Source organism: Apaloderma vittatum, unplaced genomic scaffold (assembly GCF_000703405.1).
Source record: "Apaloderma vittatum isolate BGI_N311 unplaced genomic scaffold, ASM70340v1 scaffold8845, whole genome shotgun sequence".
In the NCBI taxonomy this organism is placed as follows: domain Eukaryota; kingdom Metazoa; phylum Chordata; class Aves; order Trogoniformes; family Trogonidae; genus Apaloderma; species Apaloderma vittatum.
In genome coordinates, this window is record NW_009717616.1 from 1 (window position 1) to 26,064 (window position 26,064).

At 37.9% G+C, this 26,064-nt stretch overlaps 1 protein-coding gene across 1 annotated transcript in view; it reads right to left on the reverse strand.

Moving 5' to 3' along the window:
- Nucleotides 1-1,867: 1,867 nt before the first annotated feature.
- Nucleotides 1,868-26,064, reverse strand: part of COG6 (component of oligomeric golgi complex 6) — a gene marked incomplete at its 3' end in the record, with an annotated part of 47,640 nt that continues 23,443 nt past the window's right edge. The window contains exons 9-15 of the mRNA XM_009869971.1: nt 23,195-23,323; nt 22,991-23,082; nt 18,542-18,606; nt 14,171-14,262; nt 12,346-12,463; nt 2,581-2,712; nt 1,868-2,035 (exon numbers count right to left, since the gene is read on the reverse strand). Of these exons, the coding sequence (XP_009868273.1) occupies nt 1,868-2,035; nt 2,581-2,712; nt 12,346-12,463; nt 14,171-14,262; nt 18,542-18,606; nt 22,991-23,082; nt 23,195-23,323 (796 nt within the window). The remainder of the gene's footprint in view (nt 2,036-2,580; nt 2,713-12,345; nt 12,464-14,170; nt 14,263-18,541; nt 18,607-22,990; nt 23,083-23,194; nt 23,324-26,064) is intronic.

A 26,064-nucleotide genomic window follows, 5' to 3' on the forward strand; every position in this document is an offset into this window, starting at 1 on the left:
AAAAAAAAAATAATAATAATTAAAAAAAATAATAAGAAAAGGTAAGTGGTCAACAAAAAAGGGAAAGCTGTAAATACATAGAGCATAATTATTTTATCCATTTATCTCTTCCATATTACAAGGAGCCAATAACGAAAATACTGATAGTTCTTTCATGCCCAAGACAAGAACCTATTTTTTTGTATTTGCAAATTCAGCAGCACCAAAAAATTAAGAATATCAAAGCTCTAATCTTAATCATGATACCATTTTATTTTGTTATAGTTCTTTGATAATATGTGATAAAAAACCAACTAACTCTTACTGAAAATAGTGGCAATAGCATGGCAGTTTTATTATAAATAGAAGAAAGACACAGTATTTCACAAGGAAAACAAAACTGAAACTAAACCATAATCAGTAATGATTTGAAATTCAATACTGATAAATGCGTATTTGAAAAAAGTTAAAGAAAAATAGACAATGACATTAGAGCTATCAGTTTTACTTTAATTATCTTCATATAAAAAAGTCATAAAGATATTTTACATTCGTAGTATAATCTTCACTTCGTAGAGAAACCTAATCAATAAATCCAGTCACGGCAGCAGCAAACATTTTTTTAGTTTGAGTAGTCTTGGTAAGATATTTTTGAGAGATACATATATACTATTACAGACAAACTCCCCACATTTCACTTTTCTTCCAATCCTAAAGAAAAGCAAAAATTTATAATATATGAAACTCTCATGAAAATCTAAGACTTTTGTGCCTGATATTTCAAGAGTTCACCTTTTTCCTTCCTAAAATTGTTTAGAAAGAAATACACTTCTTAAATCAGGAGGGAAACCTTAATATTTCAATTTGGAAACCTTAACTGTCTTAGAGACTACTTTTTTTCCTATGAAAAATGTTTCTCCTATTAAATATGCCATTCTAACTCCACTTTAATAACCTACTTATGTATTATTTTTTTTTTTCAGTCTGTTCCTGTATTTGTAAAACGTTTGAAGAAAATAACTGGTATTAAATGCATAACCTTGAAGAATAAATCAGTTGCAAGGTTTACTGAGAAAAAAAACCTCTGGTAATGGAAATTAGAAATGCCCTAGACAGTTTGCTGGGGTTGTCCGTCTGTTTGTTTCAGAACTAAAAGGTGCTAGAAATTCTAATTAGGAGTAGAAAGCAAAAAATGGCTCACAGTCAATCTTTACTGATGCTTTCAAACACAAGTTGTGACTTTTTTCCAAGCCCCCCAGCTTCAAAAGCTCTCGTGAGATCTATTGCAGAGATGTTCATGTAGCAAAACTATAAATGGGCAGTGCCTGAGTTTTCCCAAGTCAATGGGTTTACAAACTACATTTCCATTTCAAAATGGTACCGCATATGAACTATCCTGGCATGCTAAGGTGAAACCAAACAAATGAGAGAAGAAAGGCAGAAAGAATGGCTGAAGTAGTAACTCCAGCTCTATTAGACTGTAGTATGAACTAGATGACGATCTAGTATTAACTACATGACCGAGTATCATTTGAGTGTTTGAGCTTTCAAACTTTCAACTGCCATTTGCTTCTTCTCACAGATAGCAGACAACTATTACAACGATTAGGATACTGAAAATATTCACTGATACAGGTTTATCTGCAACTAAACCAAACCAAATCTTTTAATCATTTTTTTGTCTGTTTAAATTAAAAGATGCCATGTACCGTAAGATCTGATTCCTCCTATTTGCTTACGGTGCCTGATAAGAACCCCTCTTACCCCATTCTGGTCATTTAGAATTGACCTAAAGCCAACATTATCGTGAAATACGTTCACGTTACAATTTATAGTCTGTGTCAAATCAGTAGTCGGTTCATTTTTGCTTAAGTCAGTTAAAACTTACCTGAAACTGTAACATTTCTAGACGCTTGTCAGTGAATTCAAAGAGAGCCAAAGTAGTCTTCATCATATAAAGTGAATTTACCATGAAGGTTGCCATATCAGCTGTGCCCAAATTACTAGCAGACATAGTACACATCTGCAACAACGGATCTAGCACACAAGACAGAACCTAAAACATAAAACACGCAGGGAAGAGGGAGGGGAGGGAGGAAATCATGTCACACAAGGCTTCTAAGCTCATTCTGTCTCTATCAACGTATTTATTCCCCAAAGCGGAATAAAGAGAAATCAGAGTTTCCAACTGTGAAAGCAGTTTTCTACTGGATTTGTCAGCAGGTGCTCAGCTACCATAGTGATGGGAAATGTATAAAAACCAGAGAAGAACAGATTCTAACCTAGCAGAAGGAAGATTAACACACATTAGACAGTTAGTAATTGTGCAATCTTGAGGGAGTATTTACTTAATGGAGTAGTAATTGGATAATAGAATTTAGATACTGTGTCAAGAGTAGCATACTCCATACTGCACTGTAATTATCCACTTTCTTAGTCAACATCTTATTCAGATTACCAACCCACGTCTGGCAGAAGGGTGCAAAATGGTACCCGACAAAAAAAATTAACCCTTCACTCATTTTTTTGTTTACTGAGACTAATTTACACATACTTTTTTTCCTTCCCCCTCCTCTTCAGAGCAGTCAAGAATTCTTGTACCTGCACGAAGTCAGCTTGACGGGCATCCAGTGGAACAACAGATGAGTCGTGAGATGCCAGAACCTCCCGGAGCAAGTTAAGTGTCTGATTTAGTGCAGAGCTTGGGCCAAGATCAGGAGGCGGGAGTTCAACCTGAAGAACAAGATTATCTGTTTGTGGGGGTTTAAAATTTCCTTTACAGCAAACACCATCCAATTCATTAGCACAAATGCAACCAGCTAATAATACAACTGCATGTAGCCACACAGAGAAGACCTTCTAGTTTGACACTGGATGAATCTAGCATGTTTCAGATAATAATTGCCTGCAACCTTCAACACAACCACCCCATTCAGTGACAAAAGGAGCAAAACTAAATTTCTCCTTTCACTCAGAATCGGCCTATTTCAATCTAGAGACCTAAAGAAACCCCCACACTCCCATTTTTGGTAGTAAAATAAAATACATTTGCTAGATTGGGTGACAAAGAACAGCCACATTTTTGGCACCACTGAGCTCACTTTGAGCAGGATCTCCTGTAAACAATCCGGAATCTAGTGCAGGCAGAGCTCTGGGATATGAGGTCACCCCTCAGTCTCCTCTAAGGCAAAGAGACCCAGCTCCTTCAGCCTTTAAGACTCCAGCTCAACAAGAAAAGGTGGCAGCTGTGGGTGGACCCTCAAGCTACAGGCAACACTTTCCACATCTCCCCAAATGAGAACTGCTGATTTAATAGCATAACAATGTGGATGTCTGAGTCTTCATGGGGCAGAGGCTGACGGCCGAAGAAACCAAGGAGAAGATAGTAGGCATTTTCAGAGCTGAAGATTACAGAGCCTTCTGGAAATAAACCTGTACCTAATGAATATGCCACCACAGACAGAAGAAAGAACTCTCTCTTCAGAGACAGGCCTTGCTTTCACAATGTGTGTGTTTCAAAACATTTGAGATATTGTACATGTCCTCACAATGTTACTAAGATCAAATAAAAACTTTTACGAAGCCTTCTGAATACAAAAGTGTTCCTGTATTCTCACTTACCAAGAGACAGCATACTGAATTCAAGGAACTAATGGAAAACTAAATTTAAATGGTTCAGAGAACAGTTGGTGTTCAGCCTAAACAGTCTTGAAAGCATAAAACAAATATTCTAGCAATGAAGTAACAGTAATTCAGAAAGAGGCACTTACGCAGTGCTGATTACTAGTAAAGTTTACAGCAACTTACATCACTGAGTGACTTTCTTCTTGTTTATTCCTGTTATTATTAGGGGTATTGATTGTGCCCTGAACACACTGTTCTCAGACCTGAACTGGACCGTGTTCAGGGATATTTTGGCCTTAATTTGAGACTGGAGTTTGATATAACACACACACACACACACACACAGACACACAGACACACACAGATCACGGCAATGATCATTTCAGGCTTTTTTGCACACAATTTTTGTATCCTGAAGTTGCTGATGGTCAGAAGCTTCTAAATTAACTTCATCTTTCATCTAACCTGTTCTGTTAAAAAGTCCACTTTCTTCTAGATGGGAGCAAGGAAGAACATTATAGAAGAAAAAAAACACGGCAAGGAAAAAAGGTTTAGATTGTTAAATTCTATTGGGGTTAGCTACTACTACAATAAGGGCAGAATTATCAGTAAGTAGGAGGAAAATTAAATCAGTGCTACAATAATTCTGAAAATTCTAACTTTTCGCATTTGAATGTGTTTTTTTCAGAATTAAAAAGGAAAATGTAAAACCAGACATATCTAATTTACAGAGGAACTTACTGACTTCAATTCATGAGCATTAAATCACTGTTCTAATAAAAAAATTGATGCCTTAATGTTTTACATGCACTAAAAGATTATTATATCAATCCTATTTCCAGAAAAAAATGAGTGTTGAATTCTACTTTTGAAGTACCTGCTTCAGATGCAAACCAGGCAGGAGCTAACCACAAAATTATCAGAGAAATTTTAACAGCATTAACATATAAACTAACAGAGTATTAAGTGTATAAACAATCATAACCAGCAGTTCAGCCATGCAGAAACAAGGCCAGCCACCTGTTCAGTCTTTCAAAGAAAACAAGAAAAAATTCCTGATTTTTAAAAGCCAATATACAAAACTGAAATGCATTCTCCTAAAATTACAATGGACAGTAAAAGTTGTACATAAGGTTTAGTACAAAACGTTGCATCTTCATTTAAAGTTCTGCTTATCAGTCAGTGGGGAATAATTACTAAGCCACTAATCTTCCTACAAATATACAACCCAGAGCAGGCTTCCTGGTCTCTGACAGCAAGTAGCTCAAAGGATGTCTTGAAGGGTTTAACAAAGAGCAAATAAATATACAAGAAAAAGAAGAGGCAGTATTAACAAGGAAAAGAGTGCATGTATGTTAACTGTTTCCCTTTCCCATTTACAAAGGTTAAATGAAAAAGTGTAATTTTTTGTTCTTATTAAACGCTGTTAATTCTTTTAAGAACTGGAGCAGGTACCAGCTTTGTTAGCTCATACGTGCACCTGAAAATACTGAAAATACTGTATAGGCAAGCAATCCAAATTATTTATATACCAACATACTTGAACATTAGAAAGTTAACAGTACAGACAGACATCGATATACTGGAGCAAGTCACGCAAAGGGCCACAAAGTTCAGGAAGAGACCAGAATACCTCCTACACACGGAGAGGCTGTGTTCAGGCTGGAGGAGAGAAGGCTCAGGGAGAATGTTATCAATGCATATAAATACCTTGTGGGAGGGACAAAGAAGAGGGAGATAGACTCTTCTCAGTGGTGCTCAGTGATTGATCAAGAGGCAACGGGCACAGAGAAAACAGGTTTTTACTGCAAGACTGGTCAAACACTGAGGACAGTTGCATAGTGAGATTGTGGAGTCTCCATCCTCAGAGACATTAAAAATTCAACTGCAATCAGGCCTGGAGAACCTGCTCTAGCTGACACTCTTTGAGCAAGATGGTTAGACCAGATGGAGCAGTTCCTCCTGAACTCATCCATTCTGCAGTTCTGTGATACTAGTACTAAATACAAAAAGGTAATTTTAAACATAGAGCTCCTCAGAGAAAGTACTGCTTAGAGTGACAAACAAAAGATTGGTGGCTTTTTTAAAGGCCTAATCTGCTTTTAATACCACCTTTAAGATCCTCACTGGCAGGGGGTGGAGACAAAGCACTACAGATCCTGCAAAAAGGTATCCGGCTGCTTCATCCTGTCATTTACAACTGATTAGCACTGGAAGAGGCTGCCCAGGGAAGCTGTGGAGTCTCCTTCTCTGGAGACATTCAAAATGCACCTGGACATGTTCCTGTGTGACCTACTGTAGGTGATCCTGCTCTGGCAGGGGGGCTGGACTAGATGATCTTTGGAGGTCCCTTCCAATCCCTGACATTCTGTGAACTACAGAAATTCATTCTTCAAACTGAAACAATATTCACCATTGTTGAACAGCAGCAGTCTAAGCAGCTTGAGTGCATGTCTACCAGAGAAGCTTCAGAACAGCTGTCCTAGGCTCTGAGTCCTATTAAGACCCTACAGAGATCGCCAAAGTAAAATGCCTAATGGCATGCTATGCTTTTCAGACATCAAGTTGGTCTTGGAAGAAAAGACAACAGAAAAATTCTTGCTAGCTTTGCTTTGTTCACATGGATTCACTCAAAACCACAACAGCATTCACATTACAGCATCAACTGGTCTCATTTAATACGCCTCCTATTTGTTTTACCAGAAACCTAACAGGTTTCATTCTGATAGGAATCAAATTATGATGGAGAAATTTACAGTTATTCTCATGTAATGTTTTATATCTCTCCCCCTGACAAACTTAACAAATAATGCAATCATAGCATTTAATTTGCATACATTTACTCTAAAAAGAACAGCATTCAGGAATAACAATCCCAAAACTGGATTTGGGATGCTCTACTAATATTCTAACAGCTCAGCAAGAAGATGACACATTAGTTTGGCATAGTCTCTCTTTAGTACCCTTATGATAACTCTCACCCCATTTCATTCAATGTTTGCAATTATTCCTTCCTTTAGTAACTGTTCTGGAGTACTATGGAAGCCACAGTAAGGGCAGCTGTGCTTGCAAATTCCCACTCTTCTAATGTATTAGCTAGTGCAACAGAACCTGCTGGCATAGGTTAGCCTAACAGGCTTGTTAAAATGCCTCACGATTTTAAATGACAATTCTCTCAATATGAGAGAACTGAAGGAGCAGTCCACCCCCCCTGGTGTATTAGGAGCTTTGAACTTCACTTCCAGTTTCATTGGAAAAGTTTCCTTTGTTCTGATAATTATTTTCATTTAGTATTTTCTCCTGGATTTTTCATCATTTCTAAAATGGCAATCTGTACCAGGCTGTTCTTGGTTAGATACAGACAGTGAGTAACACAAGCAGAACCTCAAATTCCTAAACATTTGATGTATTAGCTCAGAGGAAGAGGAAACATATGAAAGGATACATAAGGATTGACCCTGTAATTCTCATCTGCTTTACTAGCATGACTGGTGGCCCCATGGTTGGGTCCAAGAAAGCTAAAAAGAAAAAAATACAAAGACAATTTTTCAGCGCAGGGACTCTAACACTGTCCAAAAAACATTCTTTTTGAGCCAACAACCAGAACAAACCAAGTGCTGACCGAGTTTGAAAGCACTGGCAAGACTGCCCAACACTGGAACACTTTTGTCTGAAATATAAGAGCTAACAAGACGAAGGAGAGGCAGAGTTTGCAGTAAAAGCTGATGCATGGAACCTTCAGTGACACACGAGAAGTGTGGCGATGCACAGCTTCTCTGCGATGTCGGCACTGAGCTCTATGACAACCTAAGAACCTCAAGGGTGTGAATGGCATTTTAAACCGTGAAAACAAAAGTGACTTTGCAATGACTCTGCTACCAAGCTTGACGACGGGTTTCAAGGAGTATCAGAGCCAAAGAGACTCCCTTGTGCACTGTCTTTCTTTGATAACAATGGACTTACTTTCAGGCAGGATGTCAAATACTGCTGTTACATAGATTTCAGACCATTAAAAGCTGTCTGAGAAAGCTGAACATCACCACCATAAAAGTGGTTGCTCAGACTGAAGGGTCTGAAGTTGTGAGCACTGCTGACTACCTTATTTTCAGATTACAACCAGGATGCTCAAGATTTTCTGATGTAATGCAAAAGCCAAAAAAGTTCATAGGGAAGTGCTTCTGGGCAAGCCAGTAAGTACTTTGAAATAACCAGAGATTTCCCTGTATCATTTACACTGAGGGCTTGACAAGCAAGGGGAAGAATCTAAGACTGCCTTTAAGTTTCCATCCAGCTCTGTGCTTGTGACACTCCTTATGTAATTTGGGACTCTTCTCAAAAATAGATGTGAAGAGGAAGCTATTTTCTTGTCCTAGAAAGAACAGCCTGAAGTCTCAGTTTCCCACCGCGCTTCAGAAATCAAGTCCCAGGCAGCTCGAAGGCTCAGCTTCGCTTAATCAGTAACCTAGGGAATTAAATTTTCTGTGATGATGAGGACATCAGAGTCAAATCATCATCCTGTCATTTCTTTACATCCAAAGGAAAGGATCTTAAGGAGTTAGCAAACTTAATGAAACATACTTTGTCTAAAAAGAAAGTTTCCAACTAGCTCTACTTAAGAGAAAGATTTGCTTAAATACTATTCTAGTCTATCAACAGTTAGCGTGTAGATATTAAAAAAGCACACCACAGCAAGGCACAGTAACACACCAGTGTTTCTAAACAGTTCTCCCCACATACAGCACAAGAGAATCTGCACAGGGCTAAAGAGATTCCTGTCAAGTTACAAATCTGCAGGTAATTATGACTAAGTCTTCTGGAATTTTGTGGTTACAAAAAGCAATTAAGAGAACACTTCAACTCCTTTTAAAGGACATAAAAATTGTAGAACCGATTTCCATTCAGAATTTCTTACTTACTATTTCCAGATTATCAACAACAACTAATGATATTGAGGGAGTATTATCATTAAAATGGTGTAACTCACAGAAGCTATGTTCACCACTTCTCAATGATCTGAACAAAAAAAAGTACTTAAAGCTTATAAATCCAAAATTTTTTAATGAAGAATACTCTATCTGCATTTCCAAAGTTATTTAAATTGCCTTAAAAATAGCATTTTATTCAAAGTAATGGACGGCTGATATCCTTGTAAACAGGCTTATCAATGCTGTAAAATGCAAAATACGAGCATAAATAAGGAACAATGATTTCCAGACTGTGCAAGTGAAAAGTAATTTACTAATTTTGCAAGTGAGTATTCTGTTTATGCACAACAGGAGCAGCAACAAAGCCTTTGCAATCACGTATATAAGCATAAAGGGTCTGTTTTCCAGTGCTTTAATCTTCTCTGGAAATCAGATATTTCTGGAAGTAGCTACAGTGCATAGTTAACAAAAAGCTGGTAAAAAGGTTGTGATGTGAAAAGAATCCTACGAAAACATACACACAGTTTTGGTCTGAACACAAATAAATAAAACACATAAATAAAAGGGATGGTAAAAGCAACCTTGAGATTCTTCAAAATGTAAAAGCATTATGACATTCACTACTAAATTAACAAAGACATATGAAAAGGCACAAAAGCTGATTGTCTGTATATTAACACACAATAAACTAAGTAGCAAGAGAATTAAATTTATAATAAAATACGGTCTTTATCTCACGGAAACTAACGTTTCTCTGAGTGTAATTCAGTCTATTCATTTAATATTTTTTGTGAAGTAAAACTAATTTCAGCCATGACATGATAAGACACCATTCTTTCAATTTAGCAGTCCACTCATAAAGTGTAACAATACAAGGTGCTTCAAAGGATTGTCTAAAACTCAGGTACAAGAACTACACATCAGTACAGTCAAGATTCCTTCTGAGTTACCTTGTTAACTCCTGAAGCAGAGAGATTAATAAATAATTGTGGATGCCTTTGGTACTCATGTATCTAATCCTCTTCTGAGTCTCTCTAAGCTTTTGACCTCAATTATATCCTGAGGAAAGATCTTCACAGGGCACATACGCAATGTAAAACTGTTAACGTTTCAGATTTAATTTACAAATCGCGTCTCTGAAAAAGAGCGAAACTACGATCTTTTTACATGGCACGGTAGGCTCGGTATGCTAGTTCACAAGTTGTCATCAAACCACAACTGAAGGTGGCAGGGCAATCACTGCCTTCACTTAACGTCAGTCAACCCATATTTGACTCCTTTATAAACCAACGGCAGCATCCAGAGCCAGCTACCCCCAGGCTGGGGGCTGAGGGAAGTGGAACTAAGAGGGCAAAGAGGATTACGCAATACAAAGAACACATGCTATGAACTGGGGGGTCACAATGCCTTCATCACTCCTTGCCCTTCTGAATTCTACGCGTCTCCAAACCGAAAACAGCTTATCACCCGAAACAAAAGGACAAAGACTGAGTTACTTGAGTAGAAAAATTATGCTGGATTCTGTTTGAGTACAGATGTAAGACCTAGCAGGATAAAAACAGAGATGAATACAGAACTGTCTCACAGTTTCAAGCCAAGAAAATTTATTTCCTTAAGCACTACTACATTCGCATATTCTTTGTAAGTAAAGAACAGTGACGTATTTTTGCTAAGGTCCATCACTGATTTCTCTTCACAAAAGGATCACGCACACAGATATTTTATTTTAGCTTACGTATTAGGAAATAAAACATTTTCAGGAACTCATACACAGCTAGCATATGCCATAAACTTCATTTATTTATTTATTTTGGTACATTCATATTGTCTCTGTCCATTTTATGTTTTATGAACTCAAGCTTTAAGTGAGCCTTGAAAAAGCATTAGTAGTAGAGGTACTACTATTTCCATGACACCACATGCAAATGGGAACACTCCACGACAACAAACAAGTGGACTTCAGTAGTATGAACTTTGTGTGGTTGCAACTGAGGAGTAACCTGATGAATGAAAAAACTACTGCAAGGAGTCACTGGGAAATATGGAAGGGAAGAAAAGGAGGAACAACTGTTCCTTTGAGAAAGTCACTCCTCAGCCCTTGCACTAAGACAGGAAGTTGGGAGCTGACACAAGCTGTGCAGAATGAGAAAACGACTCTGAGAATGCCGAACAGCATTCACCAAACTTCAGAAATACTACTGAAGAGCTGGTGAACTAGAAGGCTCTGCACAAAGAACAGTTTCTGTCAATCTACATACTTTTTCATTTTTCATGTAGGTTAAGTAAAATTAATTTAGAAATACTCACAAAATTTTGCTGTTTGTTTTCCACTTTCAAACTTTTTTTTTTTTCCAAACTGGAAAAAGCAGTAATGTGAGAGCTGAGAGTAATGTGAATGGTGCGGTTGCACAATAACTAGGAATATAAAAGGCAATTCTTGGGTCTGGGGCCCAGTCAACTCATCAATATCTCAGACAGGGATGCTGCACGAACATCAGATCCCTAGGAAATGGAAAGGGACGTGCAGCCTAAAAATTTTCTTTGATTTTGCTTAGGTTTTAGAAAAGTGAGATTTAATGTGCAGATCCACCAACAGCAACATGATTTGAATACAGGAGGGAGAAATTAAAACAAAATGTATTAGTCACTGAACAACGGGAAGTTCACTGAAACACAATTCAAAGTGATCAATGGGAGAGGAAAAGATACCAGGAAAAGCATGCTGACCTAGGTAACAGTTGTTTGGTACAACAAATGTATATTCTGGTTTTAGCAGCAGCAACGTTCATGTGGTAAAACCATAGAATCGTTAAGGTTGGAAAAAACCTCTAAGACCATCAAGTCCAACCATCAACCCAACACCACCATGACTACTAAATCATGTCCTGACCTGCCACATCTACACGTTTTTCTGAACGACTCCAGAGATGGTGACTCAACCCCTTCACTGGTCAGCCTGTTCCAGAGCTGAACAACTCTTTCGGTGAAGAAACTAATTTCTTCTTGTCCTATCACTTGCTACATGGGAGAAGAGACCAATACCTACTTCACCACAACCTCCTTTCAGGCAGCTGTAGAGAGTGACAAGGTCTCCCCTCAGCCTCCTCCAGGCTAAACAACCCCAGCTCCCTCAGCCACTCCTCATAAGACTTGTTCTCCAGACCCTTCACGAGCTTTGTTGCCCTTCTCTGGACACGCTCCAGTTCCTCGATGTCTGTCTTATACTGTGGTGCTCAAAACTGAACACAGTATTTAAACTGTGGCCTCATCCGTGCCCAATACAGAGGCAGGATCACTTCCCTACTCCTGCTGGCCACACTATTTTTGATGGCCAGGATATCGTTGGCCCTCTGGGCCACCTGGGCACGCTGCTGGCTCATTTTTATAAAAGACAGAAAAGCCCATATTTAGCTTACCACCTTGGGATATGCTTCAGAACAGAAATTACACAGATAAGTAATTAACTAGTGATCTGATGATGCGTTAATCTACCTCAATCAGCTGACTTTGCTACACTGCACGAAGGAAACTTCCAAATTCTTTTGCTTCTCATAACTTTAAAAATATGTAAACTGCTCTGCAAATAAATACTATTATTAACAGTATTTCAGATATTTTCACAAAATAGAACCATTAAGAGAATTAAAGCATAGCCAGGAAGTTTTTAAGGTAGTCTGTAGCTCAAATACAGACACTACAAAACTTGTTTTAGGAAAAGTTGACATGCAAACCAGCTATTCATTTAATAATCTTGTTAGACAAAAGGGAAATGAAAGTGTGTTTTGAAACATGAAAGTTGTACGATTTTGAAACAAACCTTGTCCATTAGTTTACTTGCATGAAGACTCAGGCTATTAAAGAATATCTTCTTGCTCAACAAATGCATTTCTTCAATTGTTGTCAACAGTGTTGCTGCACTGTTTCCTACAATACCACTGAAAACAAAATTAAGATTAATTAAATAATCCAAAGCGGAGGGAAACATGAGAGGGTCAGATATTTTAGCCAGCATTTGAAATACAACTTTCTTGAAGTTGAACATTCACAAAAATAACTGCAGGGAAAAGTTCTCCATATTAGCTCTCATAAGACGACCGTGAGAATAAGCATTATCCAACTATGTCAGTCAGTAGATATCAAGTACAGGCTATCTAAAGCTTTGCACAAACTTTAAGTAGAATTCTACAATTTACTGGATTTTTTATTTGCTATTCTGTAAATCTACTTCTGCTACAGAAAACAGATTGCACAAACTAAAAGGGTTGATAACTATTCTGTCATACTGCCCTTTAGGGATAGTATCATCTCTTGTTCTTCACTGCACTGTGAGGCACCTCCAAAAACACAAGAACTCATGCCTTGCTACTCGAAGTGTCAAACTATTATACTTAACATGAATACCACAAAAACCTTAAATGGCACTACAAGACTACGCTCCTCTTGCAGATATACCCTCTGTCTAAAGCAAAAGTGTTTTTAAGTTACAAAAAACCCAGTAAAAATTCATCGCGCCATAAGAGGACTAATTTTAACTTGCATTTTGATTTTCAGACTATAATCTTGTTGCATTTAATAGAATCATGGAATCATAGATTACTGGGTTGGAAGGGACCTCAAGGATCACCTAGCCCAACTCTTTAAGGTAAAGAAATACAGTTTAAATGAGAGAATAGATCATTTCTCAAACTGCATTTTTCCTTCATTAATCAGGTACACTTCCTCTATACAGAGGAAATTATTCAGCTGACAGAGGTATTTCAACAATGTATCAGTAGCAAGATAGAAATCAACAGGTTAAGACTGCATTTTAAGACCTTCCAGAAAAATGACAGCAAAAATCTTTCAGCTTTTCTTGGCAATAAAAGTAGGAATAGGTCCTATATGTGTTCTACCACAGATTCACGTTGCCATCAGAACGGAGGATTTTATAGGCAGTGGGAGGTGCCTCAGAACCACTTATCCCATTCTCCAATATCTAAATGTCATTGCAGACAGAAAAGGATCTCTGTTAGTGATATTAGAGATTCAAATTCTCAGGAGTTCAAGTATAGGGCTGTGGAGAAAGATTTTTCTGCTACTGCTTTTTCTAACCAGTATGAACTACTGCAAATGCCACAATGTATAAAACCAGCACTTCTGGCTTTTCTCCAGTTTCTGTGTTGCTTGGTGGCATCTGGAAGGTTGGAAGATGACTGGTGCACCTTCAACAGCAAGAGATGGAACTAGGCAAGCCTCTTCTCAACAGAAAAATGGAAGTGCATAATTAGAAAAAATTGTATCAAAACATGGTTGTTTAAGGAAGAAAAGAAAAATTTAAGTTCTGGAGATAATTTATTTCCGGAATTTTCTTAAAAGGGACTTGACTTGGTCATGTTAAACATTTTGTGTAGGGTTTTTTGTGTCTATACAGAACAATAAACAGTTTCTGTGGCAAATTGATGTTATATTCCAAGGGAGATTCAATACAAATTGAAGAATGACAACAGATAAATGGCATTTGCTTGGTGTCATGCACATTCCTCCTTGATTCCATAACACAGAGTAAAAAGGAAGACACAAAAGGTAGTCTTCTTATTAATCTTTACATATACAATTTAAAAAAAAACCCAGACATCTTTAATGTACTTTCTAAGTTTGCATACCTGATTGTATGGTGGTAGAACTTGAGAAGATTAGAAATCTTGTACAGTAAAACTGCTCCTGGCTCAGCAACAATCACCTGCTCAATTCTAACCTGCAGAGCAAAGAAATGTAAGCATTCTTCAGGTTATAAATTTTAAAAGTCAACCTCTCTGATTTTATATGTATGTCTAATTTTTGAAAAATAAATTTAATCACAAATTTCAAAAGAGAGTATCCAGTTAACTACAACATTATGCTTGAACCAAAGAGTTTCTTGGTTGCCAAGTCTCTAGGTAAAAAACAAGCAGGGGCATTCATTCTTTTAAAAAAAAAATAATTAAAAAATCCTGATTCCTTATAGATTTTTCTTGCAACTTGTTACTGAAAATTCAAAATAATGAGATCATGAGATGGATTAATATCAGTGCATAGAATCATAGGATGTTAGGGGTTGGAAGGCACCTGTAGGGATCATCTAGTCCAACCCCCCTGCCAGAGCAGGACATACCAGAATTCTCCCCAGCAATGAATAGCAAGAACAGCTGCAGAGCTGCAAAATCCCTAACTACAATCATCAGCATCATGCAGCAATTCAGAACATCCAAAAGTATTAGGCATTTTACCCAAAAGACAAAATTCCACCTGGACTAATCTCTTTTTCACTAAAGGAATAGATTAGATACCTCCTAGCAGTATTTAATTAGATGTATTTATAACTAATGACCTGCTTCGTTGACTACCTCAAGGAGATACTGGCTATGCAGATCAAACCAGCACTGACTGTTTCTGCAGTCGGACAGTTGATGTCTTGTCTCCATGGCAGACAGTCTCAATCCACCCCGAAAAGGCTGCCCCAGGGTCAGTCTTTGGCCACCCACAAAGCAGTGATGCCACTGACATAGCGCTGCACTGTTCTCCCCCGTGCCTGTGTGTGAAAGGGCTGCACACCCGCCCTCTCAAGTTATTTGTCTGATGCTCAGTGGAGCATGATCTGCAGCGATGTGGAACGGTTGAGAGAGCTGGGACTATTTAGTCTGGAGAAGAGAAGGCTAAGAGGAGACCTTATCAACTTGTATAAATATCTAAAGGGTGAGGATGGAGACGGATCTTTTCAGCAGTGCCCAGTGACAGGACAAGGGGCAATGGGCACAAGCTGGAACCCAGGAAGTTTCATTTAAATATGAGGAAGGACTTCTTCACTGTGAGAGTGACAGAGTTGCTCAGGGAGGTTGTGGAGTCTCCATCTTCGGAGACTTTCAAAACCCACCCGGATGCAATCCTGTGTGATGTGCTGTAGGCAATCATGCTTCTGCAGGGGGGTTGGACTAGATGACCTCTAGACATCTCTTCCAACTCTGATGATTCTGTGAATGCCTTCTCCTCAGAGTCAGTTGCATGGAGAATTAACTAAGATTATGCTTCCCCAACCCTCTCCCTTTGCATCTAAGTGGGATATCAAAATCCAGAGAACAAGTTTTGATTCTTATTTGCAAAGCTCAATACACAAAGTTAATTTCTATGCTCAGGTGAACTTTGCTTTCCAATGTGTATGTACATATAGAATTATATATACAAATACCTATCTCCACTGTTGCATAAAGATCATTTGGGCAGGGATACTGAGCTTGCTCTACTGGTACAGCATAGAAGAGTACAAAAGGTAGAGGAAAAAAAAATGAAAATCAAAACACTGACACTGAAAAAAAGGAGTAACTGAAAACAAAGAATTAAGAAATAGAAAAAGACAGAACAGGCAGATGAGAAAGAAAAATAGAACTAGAAAGCAAAAAAAATAGAATTAAAAAGACAAAGCAGGAAAAGACACATAGCTGCTTCTTCCCACAAATAAGTCTTCTCTGCACAGGAGAACCAAAATTTGCAAGTAACTAAAGATACCCTGCTCAGGGAAACTGCAGACTTAGAGCTCTGACCGTTTCCTAATCCTATGAGTCCTATAGTTGGTTGACCTGAAAAGACCATGAAAAGTCTACATGATTCATCAAAAACATTTTGTTAGCTTTGACCTCATCTTAAGTGCCATGGAAAAGATGAGGATCTTAATTTAAATGTTTTTAGGTTCCTCCTATTTCTATCTGAAACGAGAGGCCTGTGGTAAGATCTACCACTTGTGAGTACTTGAAATTCCCTTGGATGCCTAAAACTCAAACCAAATAGCAGTAAGAAACGTGGAAAATTTATACTGCATATAAACACAAACCTTCTTCCAAAGTAAGGCAACGGTATCATATTGTGCATTCATAGGGAAAGGCATAAATCAGCAAGAAAATTCTACATAATTCTGTAAGTATTAAAAGTGCTCATGGAAATTTTATGATGACTATTATCAGGCTATTTTATACTTCAACATCAGCTCAAAGTGACAGGTTTGCAAACATCAGCAAAAATCCACTAGAAAAGCAGTTTACTGTGATGTCACACAACTACAACAGAGTGTTTTCCCTGAAATTAATGCAGTTATTCTTATCATGGCCGATCTTCAGAAAGAACAATAATGTATCGTAGCAAAGACTCCTCCAAACTGTGTCTATTTTTGTTGTTGCTCTCAACATGATGGCTCACAATTATCTAAAAGCTTTGTGCGTAGGCTTTTCCGCTTGGAGTTTTTTGAGGGTTTTGTAGTGTTTTTTTTTTCCTATGGAAGATTTCCCCCGGGGGAAACGATAAGTACATTTTACATTGGGAAGTCTAGACTGGCAGTGAATCAGCATAAGTTGAATTCTACTAAAATATAGAATGCAATGGGAAGCCTTTAATTGGTCTTTTAGATTTTTTCATTTTTATTAGCACAACAACTAACTACTGACAACATTTCAGGGGATATTTCTTGAGACAGCATGAGTGTAAAGAGTTTGGCAAAAAAAATGGAAGGTATGCTGCACCAAACTGTACAAATTGCAAGTACGCAAATCAAGACCAAAACTCCTCATTTACACAAAGGTTTGATTCTACCCCTAAATAGTTTGTTGGAATGCACAACTAAAGCATGCAAGAAGAACACAGAAAACTTGGAAATGCAGGAGGTTCTGTCTAAGTATCAGGAAACACTTTTTTTACTGCGAGGGTGACCAAGCACTGGCATAAGTTGCCCAGAGAGGCTGTGGAGTCTTCCTCCTTGGAGATTCTCAGAATGCCTCTGGGCACAGGCCTGGGTAATCATCTCTAGGTGGCCCTGCTTGAACAAGGAATTTGGACCAGGTGACCTCCAGAGGCTTCTGGCAACCTCCATCTCTCCCTGACTCTGTAACATTCTAAAGGGCACCTTCTTGATTCTTGCCTCCCTTCAGACCTCACCTTTTTCTCATCAGGAACTAACACACAATATTGAGAACCCACCTTTTAACATCCGAGACTAAGTATTTGGCAGCTGGACACAGATGTTAAGAGCAACAGCATCCTAAGAGATATTTACTATAACAGTATTTAGTGCAGTAGATTTTACTTTTAAAGCACTTGGATTTATACACTGCACAGGTGAATACTGGTATTAACTTCATCAACATGATTATTTTAATTTTGTGCTTATGTCAAGTACATCCAATAAATAAGACAGTCAATCGTTTGATGGATCACTATTAATGATTTATAATAAAATGTTTCCCCCACACTGACTGAGGCTGTGGCTTGAAAAGAAGACAACTGTGGAGGGATGTGAGAGAAATACAGGAAATCAGGGTAGCATAAAGATGCTAAGTAGGAAACAATTTTTCATGGTCTCTTTCAATACAGGAGACTGAGTTACGAAACCAGACAAAACCAAAAGGAGCTGGCTTTTCACACTGCATACAATTAAACTGTGCACTTCCCTGCTGCAGGATAAGTTGTGAATATCAACATATTACATCAACTTGACATATTAATGCAAGAAAAATCTATTGAGGCCTGTTAAATACAGAGACAGTAGCTATTGCTCAGCAAGTCCTTCGTATATCCAGAAACAGGCAAGGAAAGTATTCTACAGAAGTATCATGACACAACTCCATAACCTGTACGCTCCTCTGTAAGCACATGCTAATGGCCACTATGAAAAACAGGATAGTAAATTAAATAGATTTTTCATTTGATCCACTACTGCTATTCCTATATACTTAGACCAAAGCTAAGTTTTTGTACATAAGCACTCTCGAACTTAGGAAAAGTAAAACAAAATCAAGATACAGATTTAGTATCTTAACACCTCTCGCTAGATGACTACTGAAACCAGGTAAGTATGCAGTCTTTAATTTTGAAGGGGTTTATGATTCTCAAAGTTGAGAATCTAACTCTTGATCAAGGGGGATGAAATACATTATAGAGAAGGGGAAACAAGTTCTAGAAAAACACACCAGAACAATTTTTACGTTTAGAATGCTAAGGAAAACAAAATACTTCACCTTCAGAGGCCTGCAAACACCTTCTGTGATGTGCCCAACTACTTCTTGAATATTTTCTTCCACACCTACAGTTAATGCAAACACATGCTAAGATTATGCAAATGAAATTCTCTTTTCTTCAAGACTATAAAACAAATAAGCAAACGTAGGAGCTACTCCTCCATAAAAAGCATTATGAACTGCATGTTCTTTTCTCCAGAGACTGGTTTACACCTCCACTGAACTTCAAATCTAACCATTAAGAAATAGCTGCATGACGAAACGGAGTCCTGGAGAGTCATTACCCTGTGCTATGCAATTGCTTCCGAGCACAACACAGCGCCTGGGGATTTGAGGGAGAAGGAGCAAGGGGATGAATAAATGATCCAGCAAGAAAGCATCACAGTACAGCTCTTCATGAAATAAAACAGGAGGGGGAAAAAAGGGTGAACGAGATGCTCAAGAAGCAACAGCACCCAGTACTTTGCAAGGCCTGAACCATAAAACACACGTGTGTGTCAGCGTTGGACGCTGACGCGCTCGCGGCATTGTTACAAATTCAATCACGCCTGTACCTCCACACTGCTGTGTGCTGCAGCATTAGCAAACGCTTCCTCCCCAGCAGCAATTGAAACTCATCTTTCACAGAACTATACACAAAAGAGAATATTGCCCTATCTCACCACGGAACACAAACGAATTGTTGCGTGGCAACTAGTACTGTCATAAATCAATCAAACTGAAAGCAACAGATCTTCAAGCTCTCACTTCAGTAACAACTCAGAATAGATTTATGGAGAAAGCAGTACTTTAATTCTAATTTAAAACTTGTCAACAGGAGTTCATCTTCAGATGGGACCCATGCAATGAACAGTAAACAAACTGACTGTGACATACGAGAGAAATCAGGTGACCTGAAGCTATATTTTGCAGAACTTATCTCAGACTAAAAGAGATTACTTCTGACAGTAAAAATTATAAAAGATCAGAGACCAGTGCCAATGTCTCTTTACACCAAGGTAAGTGAAAAGCCATGTAAGCAGAAACAACTGAATTGAGTGTGGTGGCTGTAAGAATTCCAACATGATAAATTGGTAATGTAATAAAAATATGTTTGAGTACTGGTATCAAGGAAGAAAGCAAGATTACAAACCGTAAGATGTATGGTCTGTTATGTAACAGCTAGCTCCCAGATATACCCTAACAATTTACACTTTTTTTAGTAGGAACAGTCACACTTTTACTGTTCATCAATATAACAGGCACCTAGCACATATCTGCAACAGTGTTTCTAGACCAGATTGACTTGACAAGGAGTTGTTGGGTATGAAAGTTTTAGCTGCAAAAATATACAAGTTCAAATACCAAAGCACATGGAAATACAATCTTGATATATCGCATGCTTGTGCCTTCACATATATTTTCATGCCTGATCAGAATATTTTAGATTCAGAAAACACTAAAAAGAAATCTTCTGGCACAATGGGTTATATAACTGTTGCAAGTATCAGTGTGTGACACTGACATAAAGGAATCATGGAATAAACAATTCTCAGAGACCCAAAATCACTTTCAGAAAACATTACTGAAGACACACTTTTGGCTGCTTGCTACATCACATATCATTTTTCTCTGTGTATCCTTCTGCAAGAAAGAGATCTTCTTTCTTGGACTTCATTTGGCTTCTGCTCTCCAGCTGGGTTCCTGTAACTTTATGAAACATGGGACGCTAGTGCATCTCTTAAACAGAAAGCTTGCAACAATCTCTTCCTTTCAAGTGCAAAATCTCTGCAGGACTCCAAAGCTCCTGCTAGAAAAATACCTAAGCTCCAAAGAGAGCCCAGCGCTTTGTGACTGACCCGTACAATGCAAAATAGTTAATTTCTCTGAATGTGTTTTCAGTGCTTAAAATTTTGGTCAGATTAATTTTAAAGTCAGTATTTGCAAACTTAAAATTTAAAATCTTTTTTAAAAAGCTACTCTTGAATATTCTTGTCTTTGAATACTTCTCCAAAAACATGGCATTCACACAATTCTTCTTCCACTAGGACTAAACTCAGCTCTATCTCACTCACAGCTATATGAGTGGTTTTTTCTGGTTTTTTTTTTTGGTTGGTTGGTTTTTTTAAGAAGAGAAGGCAAGTTTTGGTGTAGCTATGATTTACTGCCTTCTCCATAATACTGAAATTACACAGAGCTTACAAGAGAATTTAAACAGAAAACTGAACTCAGAACAGAGATCAAAATAAAATAATAAGGCCAGCTCCATCTGCAAAAAAACCTCCTCAACTTGAAATTTAACTTAAAACACTTAACTAACCCAACTTCAGAGCTATAGTTAGTCTTACCAATAGTGGTTGCTTGGGAATGGAAAAAACCCCAAACAGTTGTGATGAAAGTCTCTAAAACTGCCTATGTTAGATCTAACTTTTGGGGGAAAGATTGGCCTTCTGGAGATACAAATCTCCGTCATTTTCTATAACTGCAAATAAACAAGATGTCCATTTTTTAAATGGCTAAGTGAAACTAACTTAATCTCTGCTTTAGCGCGCACAACAAGACACCTAAAAGAATGTACAAGAGCATAGGGAATTCAAGTACCACAGACATTATGCTCACGGATTAACCACTACCAACTCAAGGTCTGTATTTATATAAAGCATAGAACCTCAAAGCACTTTGTAAGGCTGTACTTCCCATAAATGGTTCTTGTTAAACCCAGTGGTATTCCATTAAGCACTGGTTTTGTCTTACACATCTTACAGAATCATAGAACCATTGAATGTGTTGGGCTGGAAAGGACCTTTAATGGTCATCTAGTCTAAGTCCTCTACAGCGAGCAGGGACACAACCATCCTCCTCATCAAAAACATTTCCCAAAGATGCAGAGGAAGAGTTAACAGACAGCACCTCCCAGGTTTTGCTGCTCCCAGTATGAAGCTAAGAACCCCCCTTGACATTTCTTGAAAACTGTCCAACAGTGATGGCAAACCTATTCATGGGGAGCTTAGGAAAACACATTTTGCTTTAGACAGAAATATTGGATCTCTTGTTTATAACAGTCTCTTGGGAAAAAAAGTTTTGGCCTGGTGATTTTTTTTGGAAAATTCTTCCCCAGAACATTTCTATTTTCTGTATTCTCAAGCAGTATAATCTGATCTATGGCTGAAATGCTCTAAATACATCTAATTATGTGGACATAGCACCTCAGCCTGATGTCCTGCCAGGAGGCCAAGGGATTTAACAGTTAAATAAAACACAGCACAAAGAGGTGAGAGAATTTCGGAACAGAATGCAGACCCAGGCAGCAGCAGTAGCTCAGTCTACAGCAGAATCAGAAAAAGGAACATTCTCCATGAGGTCAGCTTTTCCTGAAGGACTCTCCAACTACAGCAGAAGCATCAGACAGCCATCTACAAAGAACAGCCATGATTTTTTCTCTACTATAAAACCATCATGAGGTCTGCTTTTCTCTCTCCCTGAGATACTGTCAGTAAATAATATTAAATTTGCTTTCCATAGTACACTGTAACTGTCGCTAAAAGAAACAATATTCATTCAGTTTGATTTACAACAGTTCCTAAACAGCCTTCTTGCTCATATACTGTTAATCAGGAAAGCCAATTAACACTTCCAGCAAGAAGGAAAATGAGAAGGTATATTCACTTTAAATCCCAAAGCAAGACTCAATTAAGACATACAGTCTGAAGAGCTCACCAGATACAGATGAAATTTAAGTTCTTATGAGTTCGTTACAGCTGAGTACACATGGTTAATTTATTAAACAAGTCTTTGTTGGAAGCTATGGAGGCAAATCACCCTACAGCTTCTACAGGATAAAGGTCTTTGAAGTATAGGTCCAATGTACTTAGAGCAAAGAGACTGAAGAATAAGCACAAGAATCTGTAGTTCTGTTAATGAAAGCAAGTTTTAGTAAAAAAAACCAACAAAAAAGCCTCACACATCTACGAGCAGCCTGTTTTGACCTCTGTAAACCTGTAATGATATGTTACATGACAGAAGAAAACTCCATTTTACTTGCAGCACAGAAAGAAGGAATTACAGGAAGAACAAAACATATTTTAACAATGTATTAAACAAAGCAAGGCATAACAGGAATCCTCAACATATCAATATGCAAACCTTAGACAATGTTTTCAGACAAGTGGGTATTCATATACATTATCTAATTTTTGACCTCTCAACTAGGTGAAAATGTCCCTTTGTAAACTTAGTGTAAATCTATTATAAGTACAGTAAAACGAAGAGTGCATTTTGAAAGACTCTTCCTCGTTAAGGGCTTTCTTCTGGCAAAATGCAATCATCAGCTGTTCTGAAATTATTTTCAGGAAAATGTAAGCTTAGACTCTCGTAACTGAGGCTTAGCCTAAGAAATCAACCGCCCTTCCTGACTTATCACAGACTTATTTTCTATTACTTCCAAATTTATGACTTAAAATCTAATACTACCTTGAATAGTTACAAGCTTTAACATAGCTTCTAGGTGTTCTTTTTCAGAAGCTGTAGCTTGATGCAACCAGGCCAGCATGTCTCCTACATACCTAAATGGAGACAGAAATCTCTGTATAAATCAGTGATTCACGGTGTCAGGGATTCCAAGTGCCAACAGGCAAAAGAAAGATTAATTTATATGCATTCTTGCTAGTACTGTACCTCAGAGGATCGTGGGAGTGCATTTCAATGGGGCGGGGAGTACCTCCCAGACCTCCTCTAGTAAGGGCATCTATAAAGCCACGGACTACAGCGCTCCTCCTCGCTGTTCCAAACTCATCCAACGTGTACCTGTTATCAAAACACAAAAATGGGTAAAACAAAACAGTCTGCCTCATCACAGTTTATTAGCTCAACTTCACAGTTAATATTAGTAACCGTTTTTACAGTGCTAGAAATCTGTGTGGCTCATTACAAAGCATTCAAAACCATCTGATTTTCTTGACTTCTCTAAAAAGTCATCTGGAAGATTACTCTGCCTTGATCCTCCCATTTCCTTATCCCACGCAAGTAAGTAAGTCAATGAAAAATCATCTTTTCCATTTTGGTACGTATAAGCATGCATTGACAGGCCTAGGACTCCTGTTCACATGTGGTCCAGCTGACTGACAGAAGCAGCAACTCACTGCACCACAATAAAGGCTTTCTCCTTCTTCAAGGCTACCACATGATTAGTAACAAAAATATTATTGGCATTTGATAGCTATTCACTGGTTTTAATCAGATGAGTCCTAGTTAGATGTTTAATGTATGGACAATTACAGCCCTGAGTGGGTAATCTCCAATGGTTTGGTGGCAGTAGAGGAGGTGTGGGAACAGACACGTGGCTCGTTTCTGGAGCAGGCGACCTTCCTAGGGGGTGAAGCACGACAGCAAGTGAAGGATGGGGAATGAACACAGCCCTGTTATATCTGCACAGAAACAGGCTTTTTGCAAGTCACAGAACACTTTCATTTAAAAAAAAAACAAAAACCCAAACCCACAAATTCAAGCATTTTGAATAAAACACACAAATTACAGAGAAGAAAATACACATGACAGTTTATTTTTCCGATATAACTGAAGAAATGCCAAAGAGTAAGCGTGGTGTCACTTGACAATGACACCCAGCAACTGAACAGATATAAAAATACCGCTAACAAAAAGCACGTTACTCACTAACTGCAGTTAAATGACTATTGCATTCATAATTAACAGATGTGGAAAACAAAATATGAAAGAAAATAATATACTGTTTGAAATATATTCCAAGTTAAGTTCCATCAGATTTCTATTACACTCTAAGAGACCCTTCAGTTTTGCTCTTTTCAACTGACATTACTGTTTGAGAGGGAGGAAAAAGCACACTCAAGAATCCAGAAATTACTATTTAAACCTTTTTTTTCATATACCGTACTTGTTGCCTCTGAGAGCAAATATCTGCAATTTAAAAAATTTAAAAAGAAAGTCTAATGAAATAAGGCTTTAATAAATTACTATTTATAAAAATTATGAAATGAAAATTAGGAGAGATCTGGAATCTGCCAACTTCCTACAGTCCAAGAGTAGCAGCATTGCAGAGAAAAATCTCGAGTGTTTGTAGAAACCAGTTAAGCATTTTTTTCCCCTCCAATAAAGCTACATAACAGATCACTAATAACACAGCAGCAAAACAGATCTTGTGATCTCGTTATTAATTTCAAAAAGAGCATTTAATAATGATCATTTTACTTTGAAGAGAAAATGAAAACTACTAATTTTCCTTTTGCTCTCAGCACAATAGGGTATAACTATTACAAAATCCTGCATCTTAAGAAAATCAGTAATAACTGTTATTTACACTAGAAACACAGTATTTACTACTATGTTATTACATGTCCTTATGTTAGGGGAAGAAAACAACATTTGGATTCTTTTCAACCCAGCTTCAATGTTTTAAACACTCAGTAGTGATCACTGTGGGGACAGGAAGGAGGTGGAGAAAAAGCTTTTAAAATCAGAGTGGATGATGGAAGAGGAACACTGCTTTGAGCTAGACTCCATGTAGTTTCCATGAAACGGTTTTCCATTTTTCTGTTAGAACCAGGAAGTGAAAATCAAATCGAGATGTTTATTTCAGACCCCTACTAACTGCACTTCCCAAAAGTCCACACATGGTGCAACCTCTCTGCCACTTTCAGCTACAAATCAGAAGTCAATCTAAGAAAAACTTGTAGTTTTTTTCTATACTCCTGCCTCTCTCCATTCCTACTCACTTTCCCCCAATCAAATCACAATCTTTATCAGATGCAAGGGCAGTGATTTGGAGGAAAAGCATTTGGTTCACACAGCAGTGCTTATATGCATAAAACCAACAATAATTTAAAATTACCTTCTTCTGTGACATAATTTTTACATTTTAAATCCAGTAGTCTTATGTACAGGAAGCACCCAGAACTTTTTGGAAAGGAATAAACTAAATCTTGACATTTAAAATGTAAAGCACCAGTACTGCAATTCTGACAATACTGCTGTAGCAAGTAGCTAAGCACAATAATGTATGATGAGACACAGGGCTGCATCTTCCACTGTAATGCTTACTTTTGCCTTTTTTCAGAAGAAAAGTCCTACCTGCCAAGTTTTACCTTTCGTAATACCAGTGCTGCTGTCTGTGAGAGAGGCGTCAGAAGAAAAATAAAGTCCCTTTTGCAGTTTAATTTGAAACTGATCATCTGTAGAGTTATACAGAGGATTTTTTAAATTTTATTTTTCCATAAATGTTAAGAAAGTAAAACAACAGTTTTATGAAGTCTGAAAGCAACATGATAGAATCACAGAATCATAGAATGCTTGAGGTTGGAAGGACCTCTAGAGATCATCTAGCACATCTGCCCTGCCAGAGCAGGATCCCCTAGGGCAGCCACACAGGAACGCATCCAGGTGGGTTTTGAAAGTCTCCAGGGAAGGAGACTCCACAACCTCTCTGGGCAGCCTGTTCCCTCACAGGGAAAAAGTTTCTTTTCGTTATGAGGTGGAACTTTCTATGTTCTAACTTAAACCCATTATTTCTTGTT